At 39.2% G+C, this 20,653-nt stretch overlaps 1 protein-coding gene across 8 annotated transcripts in view; it reads right to left on the bottom strand.

Moving 5' to 3' along the window:
• ift80 (intraflagellar transport 80 homolog (Chlamydomonas)) overlaps positions 1 to 20,653 on the bottom strand; it is a 229,393-nt gene that overhangs the window by 181,541 nt on the left and 27,199 nt on the right. For 6 of the 8 annotated variants that reach the window (XM_072572726.1, XM_072572721.1, XM_072572724.1 and 3 more), the window contains exon 3: positions 3,480 to 3,703. The exons of the other annotated variants lie outside the window; for them this stretch is intronic. In XM_072572726.1, coding sequence (XP_072428827.1) covers positions 3,480 to 3,703 — 224 coding nt within the window. The remainder of the gene's footprint in view (positions 1 to 3,479; positions 3,704 to 20,653) is intronic. 8 annotated transcript variants of the gene reach the window in all.

Here is a 20,653-nt window from a genome sequence, read left to right as displayed (position 1 = left end):
ACTTTCCAGTCGCCTGGTACCAGCCCCGTTGACAGTGAAGACGAAAAGATCATTGCCAACGGCTCTGCAATTTCCTCTCTTGCTTCCCACATAATCCTAGGATATATCGCGTCAGGCCCGGGGGACTTGTCTATCCTCAAGTTTTTCAAAATGCCCAACACATCTTCCTTCCTAACAAGTATCTCCTCTAGCTTACCAGTCCGTTTCATACTCTCCTCTTCAACAATACGGTCCCTCTCGTTTGTAAATACTGAAGAAAAGTACTGGTCGCAAGAGGTAACCGGATGTCTTCCCATACTACTACATCGACTCTCATCTGTACGTTGCAGGAGACATCAAGACATACAATTATGGCTTGTGCCCACTTATTGCCAGTGTTACATTTCTCTGCCAACACATTTTGACCTTTTGAAAAATGTGGCACTTGGCTTTGTTCCCTCAAAAGAAAAACTTCTGTTGTTTCCTGTCAACAATGTCTTTTGTCATTGGGGGGGTTCAGCAAATCAAATGACAGTATGTTAAGAGTCCAGTGATATCAATATGTCACATGTTTGAACTCCAACAGTGACAATCCACCCATATGTACTTAAATACATGACACAGATCTCTGACTGTTTTCGGTGCAGCTCTCTGACAAATGCGTAATACCGAACTGTTGCATTGAACATGCAGAACTGATAATGACCCACTTCTAAACTGTACCAATATGCGTCAAACAACCAACTGACCATGTCAAAGCTCCTGGACTGAGCGCAGATAGTGGCACTGACACCGTGGCGACACCCCCAATTGAGAACAGATCCCTTGACTATGGGAGAATAGCGAATTGCATATGAATGAAATAAGTTTGGGTAATAATGAAATGTTTATACATAAATAAGCTACTCATCGAGTACAGCACGGAATCAGAACCTTAGGTCCAACCCGTCCATGCCGACCAGATATCACACCCCAATCTAATCCCACCTACCAGCACCCGGCCCATATCCCTCCAAACCCTTCCTATTCATATGCCCATCCAGATGCCTTTTAATTGTTGCAATTGTCCTAGCCTCCACCACTTCCTCTGGCAGTTCATTCCAAATACACACCACCCAATGTGTGAAAAAGTTGCCCCTTAGGTGTCTTTTATATATCTTTCCCCTCTCACTCTAAACCTATGTCCTCTACGTCTGATTCCCCCGAACCAGGAAAAAGACCTTGTCAATTTACCCTATCCATGCCCCTCATGATTTTATAATACCTCTATAAGGTCACCCCACAGCCTCTGATGCTGCAGGGAAAACAGCCCTAGCCTATTCAACCTCTCCCTGTAGCTCAAATTCTCCAACTCTGGCAACATCCTTGTACATCTTTTCTGAACCCGATCAAGTTTCACAACAACCTTCCAATAGGAAGGAGACCAGAATTGCACACAATATTCCAAAAGTGGCCTAATCAATATCTTATACAGTCTCAACATGACTTCCCAACTCCTGTACCCAATACTCTGACCAATAAAGGAAAGCATACCAAACACCTTCTTCAATATCATGTCCACCTGCGACTCTACTTTCAAAGAGCTGTGAACTTGCACTCCAAGGTCTCTTTGTTCAGCAACAGTTCCTAGAACCTTACCATTAAGTGTATAGGTCCTGCTTTTCCAAAATGCAGATTTATCTAAATTAAACTCCATCTGCCACTTCTCAGTCCATTGGCTTGTCTGATCAAATCCCGTTGTAATCTGAAGTAATCTTCTTTGCTGTCACTACAGCTTCAATTTTGGTGTCATCTGCAAACTTACTAACTAACCCCCATGTTCACATCCAAATCATTTATATAAAATGACAAAAAATAGTGAACCCAGCACCGATCCTTGTGGCACTCCACTTGTCACAAGCCTCCAGTCTGAAAAACAACTCTCCACCACCACCCTCTGTCTTCTATCTTTGAGCCAGTTCTGTATCCAAATGGTTAGTTCTCTCTGTACTCCATGAGATCTAATCTTGCTAACCAGTGTCCCATAGGGAACCTTGCTGAACGCCTTACGAAAGTCCAAATAGATCATGTCTACTGTTCTGCCCTCATTAATCCTCTTTCTTACTTCTTCACACTAGTTAAATTCAAATTTCACTGCTTAAACCGGAGTATAAAATTCGATATTCTTTCACCTCTCAACTTACAGAATCTCAGTTTTCGATCTTGTCATATTTTCTCAACAAAATTCACCATTACCAATAGGACTTTGTATTTATCAAAGTCATATGACTTTTTCAATGTGAAAAGTTTTAAATTTTATCTTCTGAATTGTACAGTGGATACAGTGCAAAAAATCTCAACTCATTAAAAATGTGTCCCTCAAAAGTCAATCATTTCAACTGTTTGCACTCAGTAAAATAAAACATAATCCATTATCTTCACCTTATAAATGCTTCAAATTACTGATCTTGGCTGATCCTGGTGGTATCTACAATGAATTCTTGTTACCTTACTTTCAATTTGCCATATTCTAATATATTTAGTAATATCAAGATTGCACAATGAATAATAAGCAGTAAACTGTCAAAATGATTCTATGGGAAAACACTCAAACACTTTTTCAATAGTCAACCTGCAAAAAATGAGGCATATCTTGAACATATCATGAGAACATAAAAATTAGGAACTTGCATCGTATTGAGTCAAGTCCAAACTTATAAGACAAAGTTATAAGATCTCCTGGTCACAAATATTTTACAATCTAAGTTTAATGGTCTCAATCCAGCCATTGAACCCACCTTAAAACATTTGCACCAACTGACAAACCTAACCATAGAAACCATATAGTGGTTATGTAGGAACTAGAAAACAGTGTTGGTACTGATTTAATTAGCTGCCATTTGGAGGCTAACTGTGAGACTTGCACACAGAATTAGACAAATTTGTAACCTGCACCTAGTCATTCCATGCTTAAAGGCAATACTAGGCAGAGAAAATGAGGTTTTATTCCTCCTCATCAATATCTCTTACCAGGTGAAGGATTAAACAACTAAAAGCTGGACAGTAAGAAATACTTTTTTTTTTGGCAATCTCTTTATGTAAGACACATAATGAGTTGTCATAAGATTAGATTAGATTACACCAACCCGCCGAAGCGCAACCCACCCATACCCTACATTTACCCCTTACCTAACACTACAGGCAATTTAGCATGGCCAATTCACCTGACCTGCACATCTTTGGACTGTGGGAGGAAACCGGAGCACCCGGAGGAAACCCACACAGACACGGGGAGAATGTGCAAACTCCACACAATCAGTCGCCTGAGGCGGGAATTGAACCCGGGTCTCTGGTGCTGTGAGGCAGCAGCGCTAACCACTGTGCCACCGTGCCGCCCACAGGTCTACGGGATAAATCAAGCAGATTAGGATATTTCACTGCAAGAATAAAATCTCAAAATTAACTTTAGTTTTCACACAACAAGCATATTATAAAAGCATTATCATGTAAACAGCACTTACCATCAGTACTGGTGAGCACAAATATTTCTGCCTGGATCTGCTTCTTACCCCCGGTGGTCTTTGGAAACCAGTGTAGGTCTATGGGATAGATTTCTTCAGCAAGTCTTACAACCTGTATTGTTTCATTTGTTAATAAATTCCACTTCAGTATTTGATGATCATCACCGGATGAATATAACTCATCTGCTGTTGTCCAACCCACGCAACTGACCAGTTCTTTATGTGCAGTAAAATTAAAGAAAATGCTAACGCAGTATGGGAGACACTGAAAGAAATTAATTCCATTATGAAGCATCACGGTGAACTTGTCAGTGCTTCAATATGTTTTCATAAAGTCACAACATCATGTGGATTCAAAACTTCAACCTCCCATATGATGCCATTCATCAAAGGAGATAACTAAAGCAGTGGCTTTAAAAAGTAATTATATCTGCTCCCATACGCCACCTAGTGGCTCGCTCAAGGCTGACGGACTTTAGATTTGTGCAGTCTTTAGAGCAAGTTGCCAATCTGCTACAACATCTAAAATTGAATAAAATGCACAGGGACCTAAAGAAAGAGAAAACAAAAAAAGGACTTTTTTTCTTTAACTTACTAAATTTCTCCCTTTCCTCTGGAAGACTTTTTATTGACCACAGTTCCATTGTTTGGGATCAGATATTCAACAGGCACCCAAGTATTCAATTACAGTACACCACTGACAAGTGAGATCAACAAGTTATTAGGTTGAATGAAAGATCACAACTAAGGGTTATTGTCTTCATCAGGTAATTGACACTCCAATTTCTAGCTATTGATCAGAGTCTGAGCTCTTTCATTTATGAGTGCCACAGTTAATTTTAAGCAAATCTGCTACAACCTTAAGCAAATAATTCAGCACATATCATGAATTAAACCTGACAGTTGTCTGGCTTGCATGGTTTAGCAATTCATTATATGTAACATTTGTTGAACCAGTCAATGCATAAAAGACTAGCAGATATACAATCACAACTACTTTTAACTTAGTTTTATTTTGATTATTTTTCCACTTAATTCTTATTAGCACCATTATCTTTGTAAGAATTCAGAAGAATGTAAGAACTAAAACAGGGATAGATTATACATCTTATCAAATCTACTCCACCATTCAATACGATCTTTAACTCATTTCAACTCGAACTCCACTTTTCGACCCACTAATCAGATTGCTTGACTTTATGAGATAACAAAAGTCTGTCCGTCAGCCTCAAATATAATCAATAGTAAAACACCGACAATCTTTCAAAGTTAAAATTTCCATGGTTTTACAGACTTCTCCTTAACTCAGTTCTAAATGATCAGTTCTTTATCCGATGCCTCATTACTCTTCTAACCAAAGTGAATACAACCAGCTTTGTATTGTCAGCATATGGTGATACGTTACTCTCTATCCCTTCATCAAAACCATTAATATAAAATATAAATAGTAAAACCACCAGCACTGATCTTGTGGCATGCCCTTGCCATTTCTCATCTACATGCTACCAATTCATCTGAAAATATAACATTAGTTTCTATTGAAAAAACCCACTTCTACCTCATCACCATCTCTCATGATTTGATTTATTGTAGTTACACGTGCCTAAGTACAGTGAAAAGTTTTGTTTTGCGAGCAGTACAGGCAGATCATAGTAAACAAGGACATAGCGATCACAGAGTACTTAGACAGATCGAGGCATACAAGGTTACAGATGCACCAGAGGTGCCACAAAGCAAGATCAACATAAGCAAAATCAACATTATTCGAAGTTAGAGAGGTCCATTCAACAGTCTAATAACAGCAGACTCCTCTTATCTCTAAACTGTCATACTACTTTCCAATCATATAATGCTGGATGAGCAGAAACTTTCTCCAACTAAGCAGCAGGAAGACCAATATCTTCTGTCCAAGCTGCAAACTCTTTTACCTAATCAAGCACTACATTTCTCCTCGAAACTGAGCCAGACCACTTGCAACTTTAATGTCGCATATAAATCCCTTACTATCAACATCCTCGGGGATGTTCAGAAACTCAACTGGAATTGCCATATAAATACAGTGGCTACAAGAGCACACCAGAGACTAAAAATATTACAGCATGTAAATCACCTCCTGCCTTCCTAAAGGCCGGACAACCTATACAAGGCACAAGCCAGGAGTGAGATGGAATACTCACCATTTGCCTAAATGAATACAGCTCCAACAACACTTAAAATGTTCGACAACACCCAGAGCAAAGCAGTCCTCCGATTGGCACCACATCCATAAACATCCATTACTGATGCTCAGCAACAGCAGTGTGTGCCATCAATAAGATGCACTGCAGAAATTCAAAGATTCTTAGACAACACCTTCCAAGTCAACAGCCACTATGATCTTGAAGGACAAGGGCAACAGATATTTGGGAATGCCACAATTACCTACAAATTCCCCTTCAAGCCCCCACCATCCTGATTTGGAATTATACTACTGCTCCTTCAGTCTCACTGAGTCAAAAATCAGGTATTCTCTCCCTAATGGCATTGTACATCTACCTACAGCAGATGGACTGCAGCAGTTCAAAAAGGCAGCTCACCACCACCTCCCAAAGAGCAACTAGGGTTAGACAATAAATGCTGGCTCAGCCAGTAATGCCATGTCACACAGTGACATTTTTAAACATGACCCTAAGAAGCTCCTGACCACCTATCCTTCACAATCACATATTTTCAACCATTTCTGTCCCTGCCTCAGTTCATCTTCCGCTTAAATATATCCTTACATTCAGTTCTTAATGCCTTAAATAGAATGCACTTCCTAAACATCTCCACTTCTCTTCCTTCCATTATGATGTTTCCCAAAACCTAGCTCTTCTACCAAGTTTTTGATCATGAATCACAGGAGGTTAGTATGTAATAAGGAAAGCTATTAGAATGTTGTGACTTATGGTGAGGGGAATTGAATACAAGAGTAGGGAAGTTATACCTCAGTGATACAGAGCAATGGTTAAATCACATCTGGAGTACTATGTTCATTACTAGTCACCATATTCATAGATGGATGTTAATGGGTTAGAAGCAATTCAGATTCACTGGACTAGAATCAGTGGATTATCTTAAGAGAAAGGGCTAGACAGCTAAGCCTCAATTTTTTGAATTTTAGAAGAGTCACAGGTGACTTAATTGAAACTTGTAAGATCCTGAGGGGACCTGACCGGCTGCATGTAGAAAGAATATTGTATGTTGACAGGATATTTCTTGATTGAGAACTTACATCTAGTAGTCTAGGTTACAAACAAGGGATCCCCCACTTAAGATAAAAATAAGTAGTCCCCATTTAAGACAGACGTGAAGAAGCATTTTTTTTCTCTCAGAGGGTTGAGAGTCTGGAATTCCCTTCTTCGAAAGGCAGTGGATGCAGAAGAATATTTGAAGGCAGAGGTAGATATATTCTTGATTACCAAGCAGATCAAAGATTATCAGGCTCATGCAGAAATGTAGATTTGAGGTTAAAATCATACGAGCCAACACTTCATTGAACAGTGGAATAGGCTAGAAGGGCTGAGTGGCCTACTCTTATTTGCATATTATTGTGCCCAATATACCTTTATTTGAATCTATGTATATTTTGGTTGATAATGCTTCTGTGGAGGATCTTATGAAATTTCATTACTATTTAAATGTTGCTGTATAGCCTCTGTAAACTTTTCTTTTTTTTGTAATATCAATTCTACAGCTTTACCTTTCCTGTAGTTTCACTATATTCAAGCAACTGTGCTATTTCCCCAGTTATTTGTTCTTAGAATTTCAAAGTGATGAAAATTAGTCTTTATGTGGAACTATATCAGCTTTTATTTCTCTACAAAATATAAAAATGTTAGTGCAACTTTTTCAGGGAGTTTCAATACAAGAAATTACTTCACACAGCTGAGTCACTTGGGAAAATTCAAGGTAATTAAAATATCAACACCATCTCGTATTAAGGAGTTTCATTGACTACTAAAGAACTAGAAACCTTTTACCAGTATGCCAGTTTAGATAGAGTCTAAAACATAAACTAAAGGCATTTAACGAAGAAGAAACAAAATGTAAAATATCTTGGTAATTTGGACTTTTCTTTGGAAGAAAAAAGGTGTAGTACATGTACTTAGAATATAGCATCCTACAGAATAAATCTAGCATACACCATTTTTAAAAAATGTACACATGAAACCATAAAGGTGAAACTCTTACGCTATGTAGAAAGGATAAACAAATTACACTCCCAGTTCCATCAATGACCAAGTGATTCAGGAAACCTAGTTTTATTTTTTTAGTTCACAGGACCATCAGCTGGGCATTTATTATCCACCCTTAATTGGCCTGGAGAAAGTGATACCAAGCTATCTTCTCAAACTGTTGCAGTCCATTGCATATAGGTATGCCGACAATGCCATTTAGAGGGAATTTCCAAGATTTTGACCGTGACATTGAAGGAAGGGTCACACAGTTCCAGGTGAGGATGGTGTATGGTTTGGAAGGTAAATTATAGGTGGTGGTGTTCCTGTGCATCTGCTACGCTTATCCTTCTCGGTGGTAGAGTACACTGCTTTCACAGATCTTGTCAAAGGAGTCTGGGTGATGGTATCATCCCAGCTGATGTTATTACTGGACAACTCAGAATGCTGACTGAAACCTTGCTTGATAGATCATACTTTTCTCGGGTTTTAACAAGGCAGTCTCTCGCTCAAACATAAGGACTCAGTGCTGCAGATTTGGTTTTAACAATAAATCTTGAGTTTATTATACAAAGGAATGAAGATAAAATGAACTGAAATATTTACATGTAACATCTGTTTAAAATTTTCAAAATATGTAGTAAAATACAATCTCATTAATCCCAACAGTAAATCTTTATTATACAAATACCAGACAGATTTTCACTCCCTAATATGCCAGGGTTTGAGTTAGCTGTGGCTTTAATCTCTAGTCTTCAGAAACCGCTAGTCACTTCCTTGATATTTCATACTACTGAACTTAGACTTTCAAAGCTTCACATAACCCCTTCAGGGTTTGAACCAAACACTTGATCTGGAACTTATAAATTAAATGTCTTACCTACTCAGAACCTATTTATGAACAGTTCGAAGTTAAATCTTTTCCAAAACAGCAACGTTTTCAGCCACGATTTTTTCAAATCTGCCATATTGAAACCCCACCTTCAAAATTATAGGTGTTTCTGCTAATCGAAGAAACAAAAAAAAATCAATCTCTGACATTTTAACTGAAAAATCCAAATGTACAACTGTTTTTCTTAATCGTTGGTTAAAAATAGCCTTCGATAATAAAAACATCTTCGGTAGCTCTCCCTCTAGTACTCTTCTTAAAAGAAATCACCATGACCCAGAAATATTTACAAATTAGTCTTTAGACCCTGCAGACAGAGACCAAAACCTACATGCCACTGGAAGCAAACACGAAAGATGATACATGGTGTGCCAATTAAGTGGTTGGTTTGTCCTGCATGATGTTAAGCTACTTGAGTATTGGAGCTGCACTCATCCAGGCAACTAAAGAATACGCAATCATAATCTGCACTTCTGCTTTGTAGATTGTAGATAGGTACTGGGAAGACAGGAGGGGAGTTATTCTTGCAGCATTGTATTCATATGATCAAGCTTATTCAGTTTCTGGTAGATGGTAACGTACTGGATGTTGATAATGAGGGACTTTGTGATGGAAATGCTATTGAATGTCAAGGGAGAAGAAACAATTTTACCATTGAACTTGAATTAAGATTTATGACATCTTAGGTAATTTAGCATCCTGCTTTACTAGACCATTTTCTGTCCTCAAGATAAGATGTGACAGCAACCATTAGAATTTTACACTCAGCTTGATGAAAATGAAGAATGCCCAAATGTAATACAGACACAGCAGAGGTGGTGGCTCAGTGATTTATAGTCAACAGGGAGTTGCCCTGGGAGTCCTCAATATTGACTCTCAACCCCATGAGTTTACATGGCATCATGTTAAACATTGGCAAGGAAACATCCTCCCTTGGCTAATGAATCCATACTCCTTCACACTGAATAACTTTTGGAGGAAGCACAGAGGATGGCAAAACGTATTCAATGTCCACCACCAACCGTGGCTCAGCAGTAGAACTATTGTTCAAACTGGGTGGGTCTGGAAAGACAAAGCTGCTAGACTGGGTCTGCTGCAGGTGGTCATGGTACCAACAAGAGAGCAAAATATATTTGACATCATCCTCACTAGTCTACCATGACTGTATCAGTTGGAATGGCCACCATAAAGAGCATGTGGAGGTGAGGTCCTGCCTTCACATTGAGAATAGCTTCCATTGTGTTGTCAGGCAATGTCATGCTAAATGGGACAGACTTTAAACAGACCTAGCAACTCAAGACTGGGCATCCATGAGGTTCTGTTGGGCATCAATAGCAGCAGAATCATACTCCAATAGAATATGCAACCTGATGGCCTGCATATCCCCCACTCAACCATTATGATTTAGCCTGGGATCAGTCTTAATTCAATGGAGAGTACAGGCGGACATACCATAAGCAGAACCAAGCATACCCAAAAATGAGTGGTCAACCTGGTGAAACTACCAAACAGGACTATTAGTGCCAAATGGTATAAACAGCAATTAACAGACAGAGCAAAGCAATCCCACAACAAATAGATCAAATCTAAGCTCTGCAGTCCTATCACATCCAGTCGTGAGTGGTGGTAGACAATTAAACTGACTGGAGGATATCCCAATTATCAGTGATGGAAGAGCCCAGCACATCAGTGCACAAGTTAAGGCACAAGAATTTGCACCAACTTTCAGCCAAAAGTGCCACGTGGATGATCCATCTCAGCTTGTTGTAGTGGTCCCCAGCATCACAGATACCAGTCTTCAACCAATTCTATTCACTCCATGTGATATCACAAAATGGTTGGATACTTAATACTGCAAAGACTATGGGCCCTGAAACCTTTCCGGCAATAGTACTGAAGACTGGTGAACCAGGACTTGCCTTACCATCAGCCAAACTGTTCCAGTACAGATGCAACATTGGCATCTACCCAACAATGCAAAAAGATTGCCCAGGTATGTCCTGTACACACAAACCCAACTTGGCCAATTACTGCCCCAGTTTACTCTCAATCATCAGTAAAATGAAGGAAGGAGTCTTCAACAGTGCTCAGCAATAATCTGCTCAGTTATGCCCAATTTGGGTTTCACTCGGGTCATTCAGGTCAAAATATGTGGTGCTGGAAAAGCATAGCCAGTTATGCAGCATTTGAGGAGCAGGAGAGTTGACGTTTCGAGCATAAGCTCTTCATCTGGAATGTGGGGGAGGCCCAAGGGGGCTGAGACACAAATGGGAGGAGGGTGGGGCTGGGGGAAGGTAGCTTGGAATGCGATAGGTAGATGAAGGTGATAGGTTGGAGTGGATAGGTGGGAAAGAAGATGGACAGGTAGGACAGTTCAAGAGGTCGGTGCCGAGTTAGAGGGTTGGATACAGCCTTGGTTCAAACCACCATAAGAGCTGAATTCCAGAGGGGAGGCGAGTGTGACAGCCTTCAGCCATCAAGGTCACACTTAATTGAGTGCTGCATCAAGGAGCCCTAGAGAACTAGAATCAATGGGAAATAAGAGGCAAACTCTGCTGGTCATACTTGGCACATAAGATGATGGCTGTGGTTGATGGAGGGTAGTCATTTAGGTGGAGCTCCTCAGGGTTATGTCGTAGGCCCAACTATCTTCAGCTGCTTCATCAATAACCTTTCCTCCAGCACAGGGTCAGAAGTCACAGGGGATATTTGTCGATTATCACAACTCCTTGGATGATGATGTAGTCCATGTCCAAATGCAAAAAGGCCTGGCCAATATCCAGGCTTGAGCTGGTGAGTGGAAAACGACATTTGTGTCACACAAATGCCATTCAATGACCACCTCCAATAAGAGACAATTTAACCACTGCCCCATGATATTCAATGGTATTACCATTACTGAATTCTCCACTAACAACATCTGGGGTGTTATCATTGACCAAAAACTCATCTGGACTCACCACATAAACAAACAGTTCTTATATGAGCATCCCAGACACTAGGAATACTACAGCAAGAGACTCACCTCCTGACTCCCCAAAAACCTGTCCATAACCTACAAGGCACAAGTCAAGAGGGTGATGAAACACTACCACTTGCCTGGATGAATGCAGCTCTAATAACATACAAGAAACTTTACACAATCCAGGACAAAGCAGCCCACCTGATTAGAATCACATTCACCCCCTCCACTACTGATGCTCAGTAGCAGCAGTGTGCACTATCTACAAGATGACTGCAGAAATTTACCGAAGATCCTTAGGCAGCAGCATGCAAAACTACAACCACTCCCATCTAGAAGGACCAAGGCATCCATTGCAAGGTAACGCAACAACCTGTAAGATCCCCTCCAAACCACTCACCATCCTGACTTGGAAATATATTACTGTTCCTTCACTGTCGCTGGGTCAAAATCCAAGAATCCCACCCTAACAGCATTGTGGATCTACCTGCAACACATGGACTGCAGCAGTTCAAAAAGGCAGCTCACCACCACCTTCTCAAGGGCAACTCTGGTTAGGCAGTAAAGGCTGGCCCAGCCAGCAATGCCCAAAGCCCAGAAGCAAATAAAGAGAATGTAACAATCCAAATCTAAAATCAAGTTACAGAATTGAACAGAGGATTTATTTTAATCGAAAAATAATAAGCTATAGCAACCGTGTCATCTTCATTAAGGGAAATCAACATTCAAATAATCACTGCCATTAGTTTTATTACATTATTTGACTTTTAACATTATTTTATTTGCAGTTTGTGAATATGTTTACAGTATTAAGTGTATGGTTGCAGAATATAGTTAAAATGCAAGACGTATATGTACATAAGAAATTAAAATATAAAATTTAGATCTCCAGTATCTCATTTCTAATACAAGACCTCTAATGTAATTTTCCATAAAGACATTACAAAACATGATATTCCAATTTCTGTGATAAAGTAAAATTGTACAGAATTGCAGCTGTCTCTCTCTCTCTCTCTCTCTCTCTCTTTCTGCCCTTCAACTTCAACCTGTAAGCATGTGTTCAATTTATACTGGTTTTTAAAGGGAGCTTACTTATTGGGACTGTTGTGTACATTTGGAACAGCATAACTAAGTCTAGTTGAACAGGCTGAATTCTATAGGCATTCTATATTCTGTTCTTTGTGTTTCACTGTGTAATTTTGTGAATAAATTTTGGTTGGATTTAAAATCTCGTAGTAAACCTAATCCGGGTAATTTTCAATGTACAACTACCGAAACAAATTGCAAAGTTATGGTCTGAGCTGCTTGCTTAAAAATGTTTTGATCGGTATGGCTTATCCGTAACAGACTAGGGGCTCTTTGCAAGATTTAAGTAGCGAGTGGTAGGTGCGAGTGTCTTTATTTTGTCTGTTGGTTTGGTTGAGTAGACAACGCTTGGGATGTGGATGCGGTGACTTTGGAAGTCTTGCAAAAAATTAATAAGACCAAGTTTCAAGAATTAGCAGAGAAACTGGGATTGGAACTTCCTGGTTCTGTGAGGAAGGGAGAGATAATTACAGCAGTTTTTAACTTGCTGGAGAAACCATCAGGATCTATAGAAATGACAAAAGTTCAATTGCAAATGAAGCAGTTTAAGTTAGAGGCAAGAGATAAGGAGAAGGCAAAAGAAATAAAACAGTCTGAGTTATGATTAAAAGCAGAAAAGAGGGAAAGAGAGCAGAGAAAGGAAAAGGGAATGTGTTTAAACATCAAAAACTGACACTTAAAAAGGAAAGTCAGCTTAAAATGCTGGAGATAAAAGCTGAGGATAGGCTTAGTGAGGGAGTGAGGAGGAGCAAATCCTCTTGCAAGGATGCCTTCCTTGAAGAAGCTCTCCTCCTCCCTCTATTCTCCTGTTCCTTTGATGCTACCTGACCTGCTGCGCTTTTCCAGCAACACATTTTTAAGCCCTGGTAGTCAGAAGTCTAGTGAGAAACTGTTTAAGTATGTTCAAACATTGCTTATATTTGATGAGAAAGATGTTGAAGCCTTTTTCACCTCATTTGAAAAGGTGGCTAGACAAGTGCAGTGGCAAGTAGCAATGTGGGTTTTGTTCATCCAAATGGAACTTGTAGGTAGAACTAGTGAGGTATTTGCATCCCTATCAGAGGAGGTATCTGTGGAACGTGAGGTGGTGACAAAAACCATTTTAAATGTATATGAGCTTGTACCAGAAGCCTATAAACAACATTTCAGGAATCTAGGGAGGGACCCAGGTCAAGCCTATCTTGAGTTTGAAAGGATCAAACAGAGTAATTTCAATAAATGGATAAGAGCTTTAAAAATCGAGCAAACCTATGATGCCGTTAGAGAGGTAATTATTTTGGAATTCAAAAAAGCTCACTGCCTGAAGAAGTAGTGTGAACTCATGTGGAAGAGCAGAGAGTTAAAACAGCAAGGTTAGCAGCTGAAGTGGCTGATGATTATGAGTTTGTCCATAAAACTCTGTTTGGCTTCCAGAATCAATTTCAGTCCATGAGGGATAGAAATTGGGGCAAAGAGAAATCCTCACGTGGAAAGGGCAAGGTAGATCTCAGCTAAGATCATAAGGATAACTTATCGCAGGGTAAAAAAGAAACCCTTGAGGGGACAAAGAAGTTAGAAAGCTCCGGTGTTTACATTGTAATAAATTGGGACACACAAAGTCAGTGTTGCTGGCTAGAAGAAAGCCAGATGTAGGAAAACCAGACAAGCCTGGAAGTTTTGTTGGACTAATAACAAAAAGCACAAGGGAAGTTAGACAACTGCCTCAGAGTGTACAAGATGATCAGAGATTGAAGGAGGAAGTGCCAGATGTGCTTTAAAAAAATGCAAGAGTAAATTTTATTCGCATAGGCCAGGAGTAGCAATATTAAGGGGCACAGGATCCTCTCAGTCTGTAATGCTGAAGAATCAGGAGATATGCACTCCTGAGGGACAATTGCCAGAAAAAGGTACTGGTAACAGGAATTCATGGTGAGATAAAAAGTGCTCAATTATAAGGCTAGAGAAGAGTGGAGAATTTGTGGTAGGAGTACTGCACAAACTCTCAGCTCCAGGAATAGAATTTGTCCTGGCAAATGATATAGCTGATTCACTGGTAGGCATGCTGCCTACTCTAGTTGAAAGGCTAATAGAGACGCAGTCAAATGAAGACATGAAGAATGTTTATCCAGGAATTTTCCGATTGTGTGATCACAAGATCACAGAGGCACAAGCTGAAGCAGGAGAGATCAAAAGGCACAGATAAGGAAGCTGACATAGTCTTATCTGAAACTGTATTTGATCAGATATGGGACAGAGAAGGAGCAAATAGGTAAACGTGCAAGTATTTTTTACTCTAAGCTGATTGAATTACAGCAGAAAGATGAGGAGTTAAAACAGTTATATCAAAAGGCATTTACTGAGAAAGAAAGTGAATGCATTCTTGTGTTATTACTTAACAAAAGATGTCTTAGTGAGGAAATAGAGACCATCACACATTCAAGCAAATGAAAATAGGCAGAGATTCATCAGATTGTTTTGCCAGTAGGGTATAGAAAGGAAGTGCTGCCAGTGGCGTATGAGCAACCACTTGAAGGTCATTTAGGGGAGAGGAAAACACAGGGTAAAATACAAAGACATTTTTACTGGCCTTGACTACACAAGGATGTGGTTGACTTTTGTCAGACATGGCATACATGTCAGCTAATCGGAAAACCACATGCAGTAATAAAACCTGCACCTTTAATACCTATTCCAGCTTTTGAGGAACCTTTCTCAAGAGTCTTGATTGATTGCATAAGTCCCCTACCTCAAACAAAAAGTGGGAATAAGTATTTATTAACAATAATGGATGTGACGACTAGATTTCCAGAGGCAATCTCATTACACAAAAGGGTTGTTGAAGAATTACTTACTTCTTTTTAAAATTAGATATGAACTGCCAATAGAGATCCAGTCAGATCAAGGATCAAACTTCACATCCAAACTATTCAAGGAGGTTATAGATAATTTGGGAATAAAGCAATTCAAATCTACAGTGTACCATCTGCAATCGCAGGGAGCGCTAGAGAGATGGCATCAAACACTAAAGACCATGTTGAGGGCTTATGGTCAGGATTATCCAGATGATTGGGATAAAGGTGTTCCATACGTTGTTTTTGCGATCACAGATGCACCGAACGAACCAACCAAATTCAGTCCATTTGAATTAATTTTTGGGTATGAAGTAAAAAGTCCATTAAAGTTGATAAAGGAGAAATTAATAAGTCAGAATTCAGAGACCACCATTTGGACTATGTGTCAAATTTTAGAGAATGATTAAATAGAGCTGGAGAGTTGGCTAGACAGCATTTAAAAGCATCACAACATACAATGAAACAGGAAGTGGATAAAAAGAATCACAAATTCGCAGTTTTGCAAAAGGGGATATGGTATCGGGGTTACTTCCAGTAACAGATGAGTCTTTAAAAGCCAGGTTTAGTGGACCTTATCAAATCAAGAAGAAATTGAGTGAGGTGAACTACTTGATAAGAACTAGGAGAAAGTGAGGACTGCAGATGCTGGAAATCAGAGTTTAAAAATGTGTTGCTGGAAAAGCGCAGCAGGTAGCAACACATTTTGAAGTACTTGATAAGAACTCCAGCCAGGAAGAAATTTCACAGAGTGTGTCATGTGAATATGCTCAAAAGGTATTTTGATAGGGAAGGAAAGCAAGAGGAGAATGATTACAGCGCAGAAGGAAGAACCAAGTTCAGAGGATTCTCAATTAGAAATTCCTCAAATCAAATTGGACAATAAGGAAATTATCAAAAATTGGGAAAAAATATTGAATTACCTTCCACAAGAAAATCAAAATGACCTGCAAGAGTTATTACTATCACATGGGGAGATATGTGGAAATAAACTGGGAAGTACTAACCTAATTGGGTATGATGTAGATATCGGAGATGTTTTTCTGATGTTGCTTAATCCTTACAGGAATAACCCTTTAAAGTTGGCACAGGTTCAGGAGATAGAGCGCATGGTCCAAGATGGCATAATCAAAATGATTTACAGTGACTGGAGCTCACCCATAGTCATGGTGCCAAAGTCAGATGGTACCCAACGATTATGTGTGGACAATCGCAAAGTCGACACCATTACAAAGACTGATGCATATGCAATTCCACAGTTGGAGGACTGTGTCGAAAAAGTGGGACAAGCAACTTACACTTCTAAGTTGGACTTGCTCGGAGGCTACTGGCAAGTACCTCTGTCAGAGAGAGCAAAGGCAATTTCCACTTTCATAACGCCAAATGGACTATATCAGTTCAAAGTCATGCCGTTTGGTATGAAAAACGCTCCAGGCACATTTCAGATACTAACTAATAAGTTCATTGCCAGTTTATCCAATTGTGTGATGCACATTGATGACCTGATGATTTTTAGTCACCCATGGAAGCAACATTTACAGCATTTATTGGACTTGTTCGATTGACTTCGGAAGGCAGGCTTGGTAGTAAACCTGGCTAAAAGTGAAATTGTCAAACCCCAAGTCACCTTCCTGGGCTATGTTCCTGGACATGGACAAATGGCCCCACGGAATATGAAAACGAAAATAATTGGGGAATTTCCCACACCGTCAAAAATCAAAAAACAGTATATGGTTCCCGGGATTGAGTGGATTTCACCAAAAGTTTGTGCTGAACTTTAGCAGTGTAGCTGCTCCACTCACCGAATTATTAAATAAGGGCAAGAGGTTTATTGGACAGCAGACAGTCAAAAGGCATTTGAAAGCCTAAAAACTGTTAACCACTGCCCCAGTATTTGCCACACCGGACTACACGAAGCCTTTCAAAGTGGCTATCGATGCCAGTGATGGGGTGTCGGTGCGGTGCTCCTGCAGGAGGATGACGAAGGAATAAAAAGACCAATCAGTATTTTCCAGGAAGTTGAACGTTCATTAACTAAAGTATTCAACTGTGGAGAAAGATACTTTAAGCTTGGTTGTTGGCATTACAACATTTCAGTGTTTATATTACCAGCAATGTATCTGAGACAATCATATACACTGATCACAACCCATGGACATTTGTGGAAAAATTGTGAAAAGGCTAGACTGTTTAGATGGAGCTTGTTGTTGCAGCCAATCATTTGACAATTGTGCATGTGGCATATTGTGAAAATATGATTGCCAATGCATTATTGAGTCTTGAATGAATTACGGAGGCGTTCGGTAGTGGTTGTGCAGTCGCCTGGATTTGCATGTAGTTGTGAATGTTTGCATGTTTATAATTAATATAGTGTATGTGTGTGTTTAGACTACTAACTGTGTTTTGAAGGGTTAAAGATGAAGCCATCTTTTGGTATTGATGGTTAATTTTTTTTGAAAGGGGGAGGTGTCCTTTTAAGGGAGCTAGTCCCATTTTTTTTTCCAATAGCTATTCCTTGGCTCAAGGAGACTCTGTCCTTGATTTTTTTCAGAGGGGTAATAAACCGGGTCTGGCTCTGATCAGTCTGGTTTGGTACAGAGATGAAAAGGACTTTGAGAGGCCTTTTGTTTATATGTAAACAGATGAGACTTCAGGCCAAAGTGGTCATGTTTTAGAAAGGACCTGTATAATAAAAGGGGAGTGTCCAGCTCTCTAGCTGAGCTGAGCAGTTTTCATTCAGCCTGAACTGGTGAGATGTTCAACAGGGAGCTGCGTGGAAACACTCTCTTTTCTGCCCTTCAATTTCAACCTGTAAGCATGTGTCCCATTTATACTGCTTTTTAAAGGGAGTTTGCTTATTGGGACTGTTGTGTATATATGGAACAGCATAATTAATTCTAGTTGGACAGGCTAAATTCTGTAGGTGTTCTTTATTCTGTTCTGTGTGTTTCATTGTGTAATTTTTTGAATAAAGTTTGGTCTGTTTAAAATCTAGCAGTCAACCTAACTTAATCCATGTAATTTTCACTGTACACTTACCAAAACAAATTGCAAAGTTATGGTCTGAGCTGCCTGCTTAAAAATGTTTTGACTGGTCTGGCTTAGTCCATAACAAGGCGACGACACGAGTGACAATGGTCAGAGTGGGATAAAGGGTTTTAGTGGAGGCAGGCAAAAAGGTGAAGGTATGTATGCAATTGAATAAATCCATGGAAGTACCTGACAAAAGGTAGGTCATGATAACATAGCATGGAATTTGAAATTTTAATTTCAAGTGAATCAAGAGTCTGCCTCCCTGCAAAAGGACAGATAGAGAAAGAAGTAGATTTCAAAAGAAAGGTGACCTCTGTGGTAATAGATGCAGTGAATTAAATGGTCATATGACATAGCATGATTGAAATGGTTATCTCTATAAAGGCAGCAGCTTTTTACAAGTTGTCACATTCATACAAAGCAAGGAGCATGATAAAACAAACCCCTACATCTACATTAGAGAAATAAAATTCTCACATGTCCTTATCTCATGGACTCAAGAATCTCCCCACAACTTTAGAGTTATAACTCCAGTAGCTACTTGCCAAGACGTTGAAACTTTCACCTTAAGACTCAAGAATACTATCATTAAGCCAAAGCCTTACTACCATAATGTGTTCAATGTAATCAAAACTATAATGCAACTTATTGCATTTTAAAATTTTATTTCCAACATTTGACTATTTACCATAAACCTGTTGCCTCTTTATTGCCTTAAGCCAGTTGTTTATCCATTTTCAACATTTTTGATAAATTCATAGTGTCTTAAGTTTATGCTGCAAACTTTACAGGAACTTTGCCAATAATTTGCTCAAAGCTTGGATCACAAGCCATAAGGTTCACAGCAGCCTATTGAGGATTCCATCCCTTTAAAATTCAATATGGTTTGTTCAGACAAGATCATCCCTTGCTGAAGTCATACTGATTGCATCAACTGAACACATCATACACATTATCCATAAATTGTCTTCTGTTAGATGATTTGTTTTATTCACTTGCGGATCTTGCAAGCAAAATGCTAAGTTAGATTTGTAATTGTTTTGGGATGCAGCATTCAAAATTGTCAAACTTCTGCTTTCAATTAAAATGTTTTAATAATACTGAACAAGTTTAATTTCGACTGTGTACCAAATTACACTGCAAATTGACCTAACAGTGAGATTCAAATTATGAATGAAAATATGGAGAATTAAAGACCAGCAGTCACTTAAGTGAGATGACCAGATGACTCTGTTAACCATGGATTGAGTGCTTTATAATGTAATCCGAACCCTCAGGTTAAATTGAAAACTTAAGCTCATTCCTTGGTTTTCATTATTTTGTACAATATCTCATGTTTCAAATTTTAATTAAAGAATCACAGCATTTGAGAAAGTTCTAGTGTTACTTGCAGTTGTTGACAGTATTCCAGAGTAGAATGACAACACTAAGGTGATATTTCTCTCTGTTGCACATTTGGATGTTTAAATCCAAAGGCAAAATCCAAAGTGTGAAAGGACCCTTTCATACATAATGGCCCAGATCTTTGCACATTAGTTATTCCAGCATAAATGGGAGTTGCAAATGGGAAACCTGTAGAACCCCTAATGCAGCAGACTCTGAAGCAATTTTCTGAGCAAACTGTAGCTTCCTCTGGATAATTCCTTGACACCTGGAACCCTATGAAAGTTTTAATTTAAATCAGAGACTTCAGACAATTATACACAGGCTAACTCCTGAGTAATTATTCAGCAGATCCCATACTTACCCTTCACACCCCAACTACTCCTCCCCAACCTCCAAAAAAAAAGCAATGGTCTTTACACTGTGCTTGGGGAACATCTTTATTTATCCTCTAGTCCAAAAAAAAAGCAATGATTTACCATACTGACATTTTTATCCTTGAGAAAATACAACTGATGGACGCTGACATTAATAAATTAGAGCCTTGTGGAATAAGAGTTAAACAGCCTTTCCATTGTTCCCCCTTCATCAACCTTTCATGTTACTTCACCAAAATAGCCAACCAAATTAATCTGGCACAACCTGCTTTCTTACAACTATCTGCTTCCTCTCCTCAATAAAATTGACCAAAACTGTACACAGAAATCTAAGTATACTCTCACCAATGCACTGCAAAGTTCCAGTAAAGCTTTCCTCCATCTCCCTTACAATAAAAGATTGTTTGCCTTCTTAATTAC

This window comes from Chiloscyllium punctatum, chromosome 6 (assembly GCF_047496795.1).
Source record: "Chiloscyllium punctatum isolate Juve2018m chromosome 6, sChiPun1.3, whole genome shotgun sequence".
In the NCBI taxonomy this organism is placed as follows: domain Eukaryota; kingdom Metazoa; phylum Chordata; class Chondrichthyes; order Orectolobiformes; family Hemiscylliidae; genus Chiloscyllium; species Chiloscyllium punctatum.
Note: the sequence above shows the minus strand (reverse complement) of the source record. Positions and strands in the feature narration are given on the sequence as shown.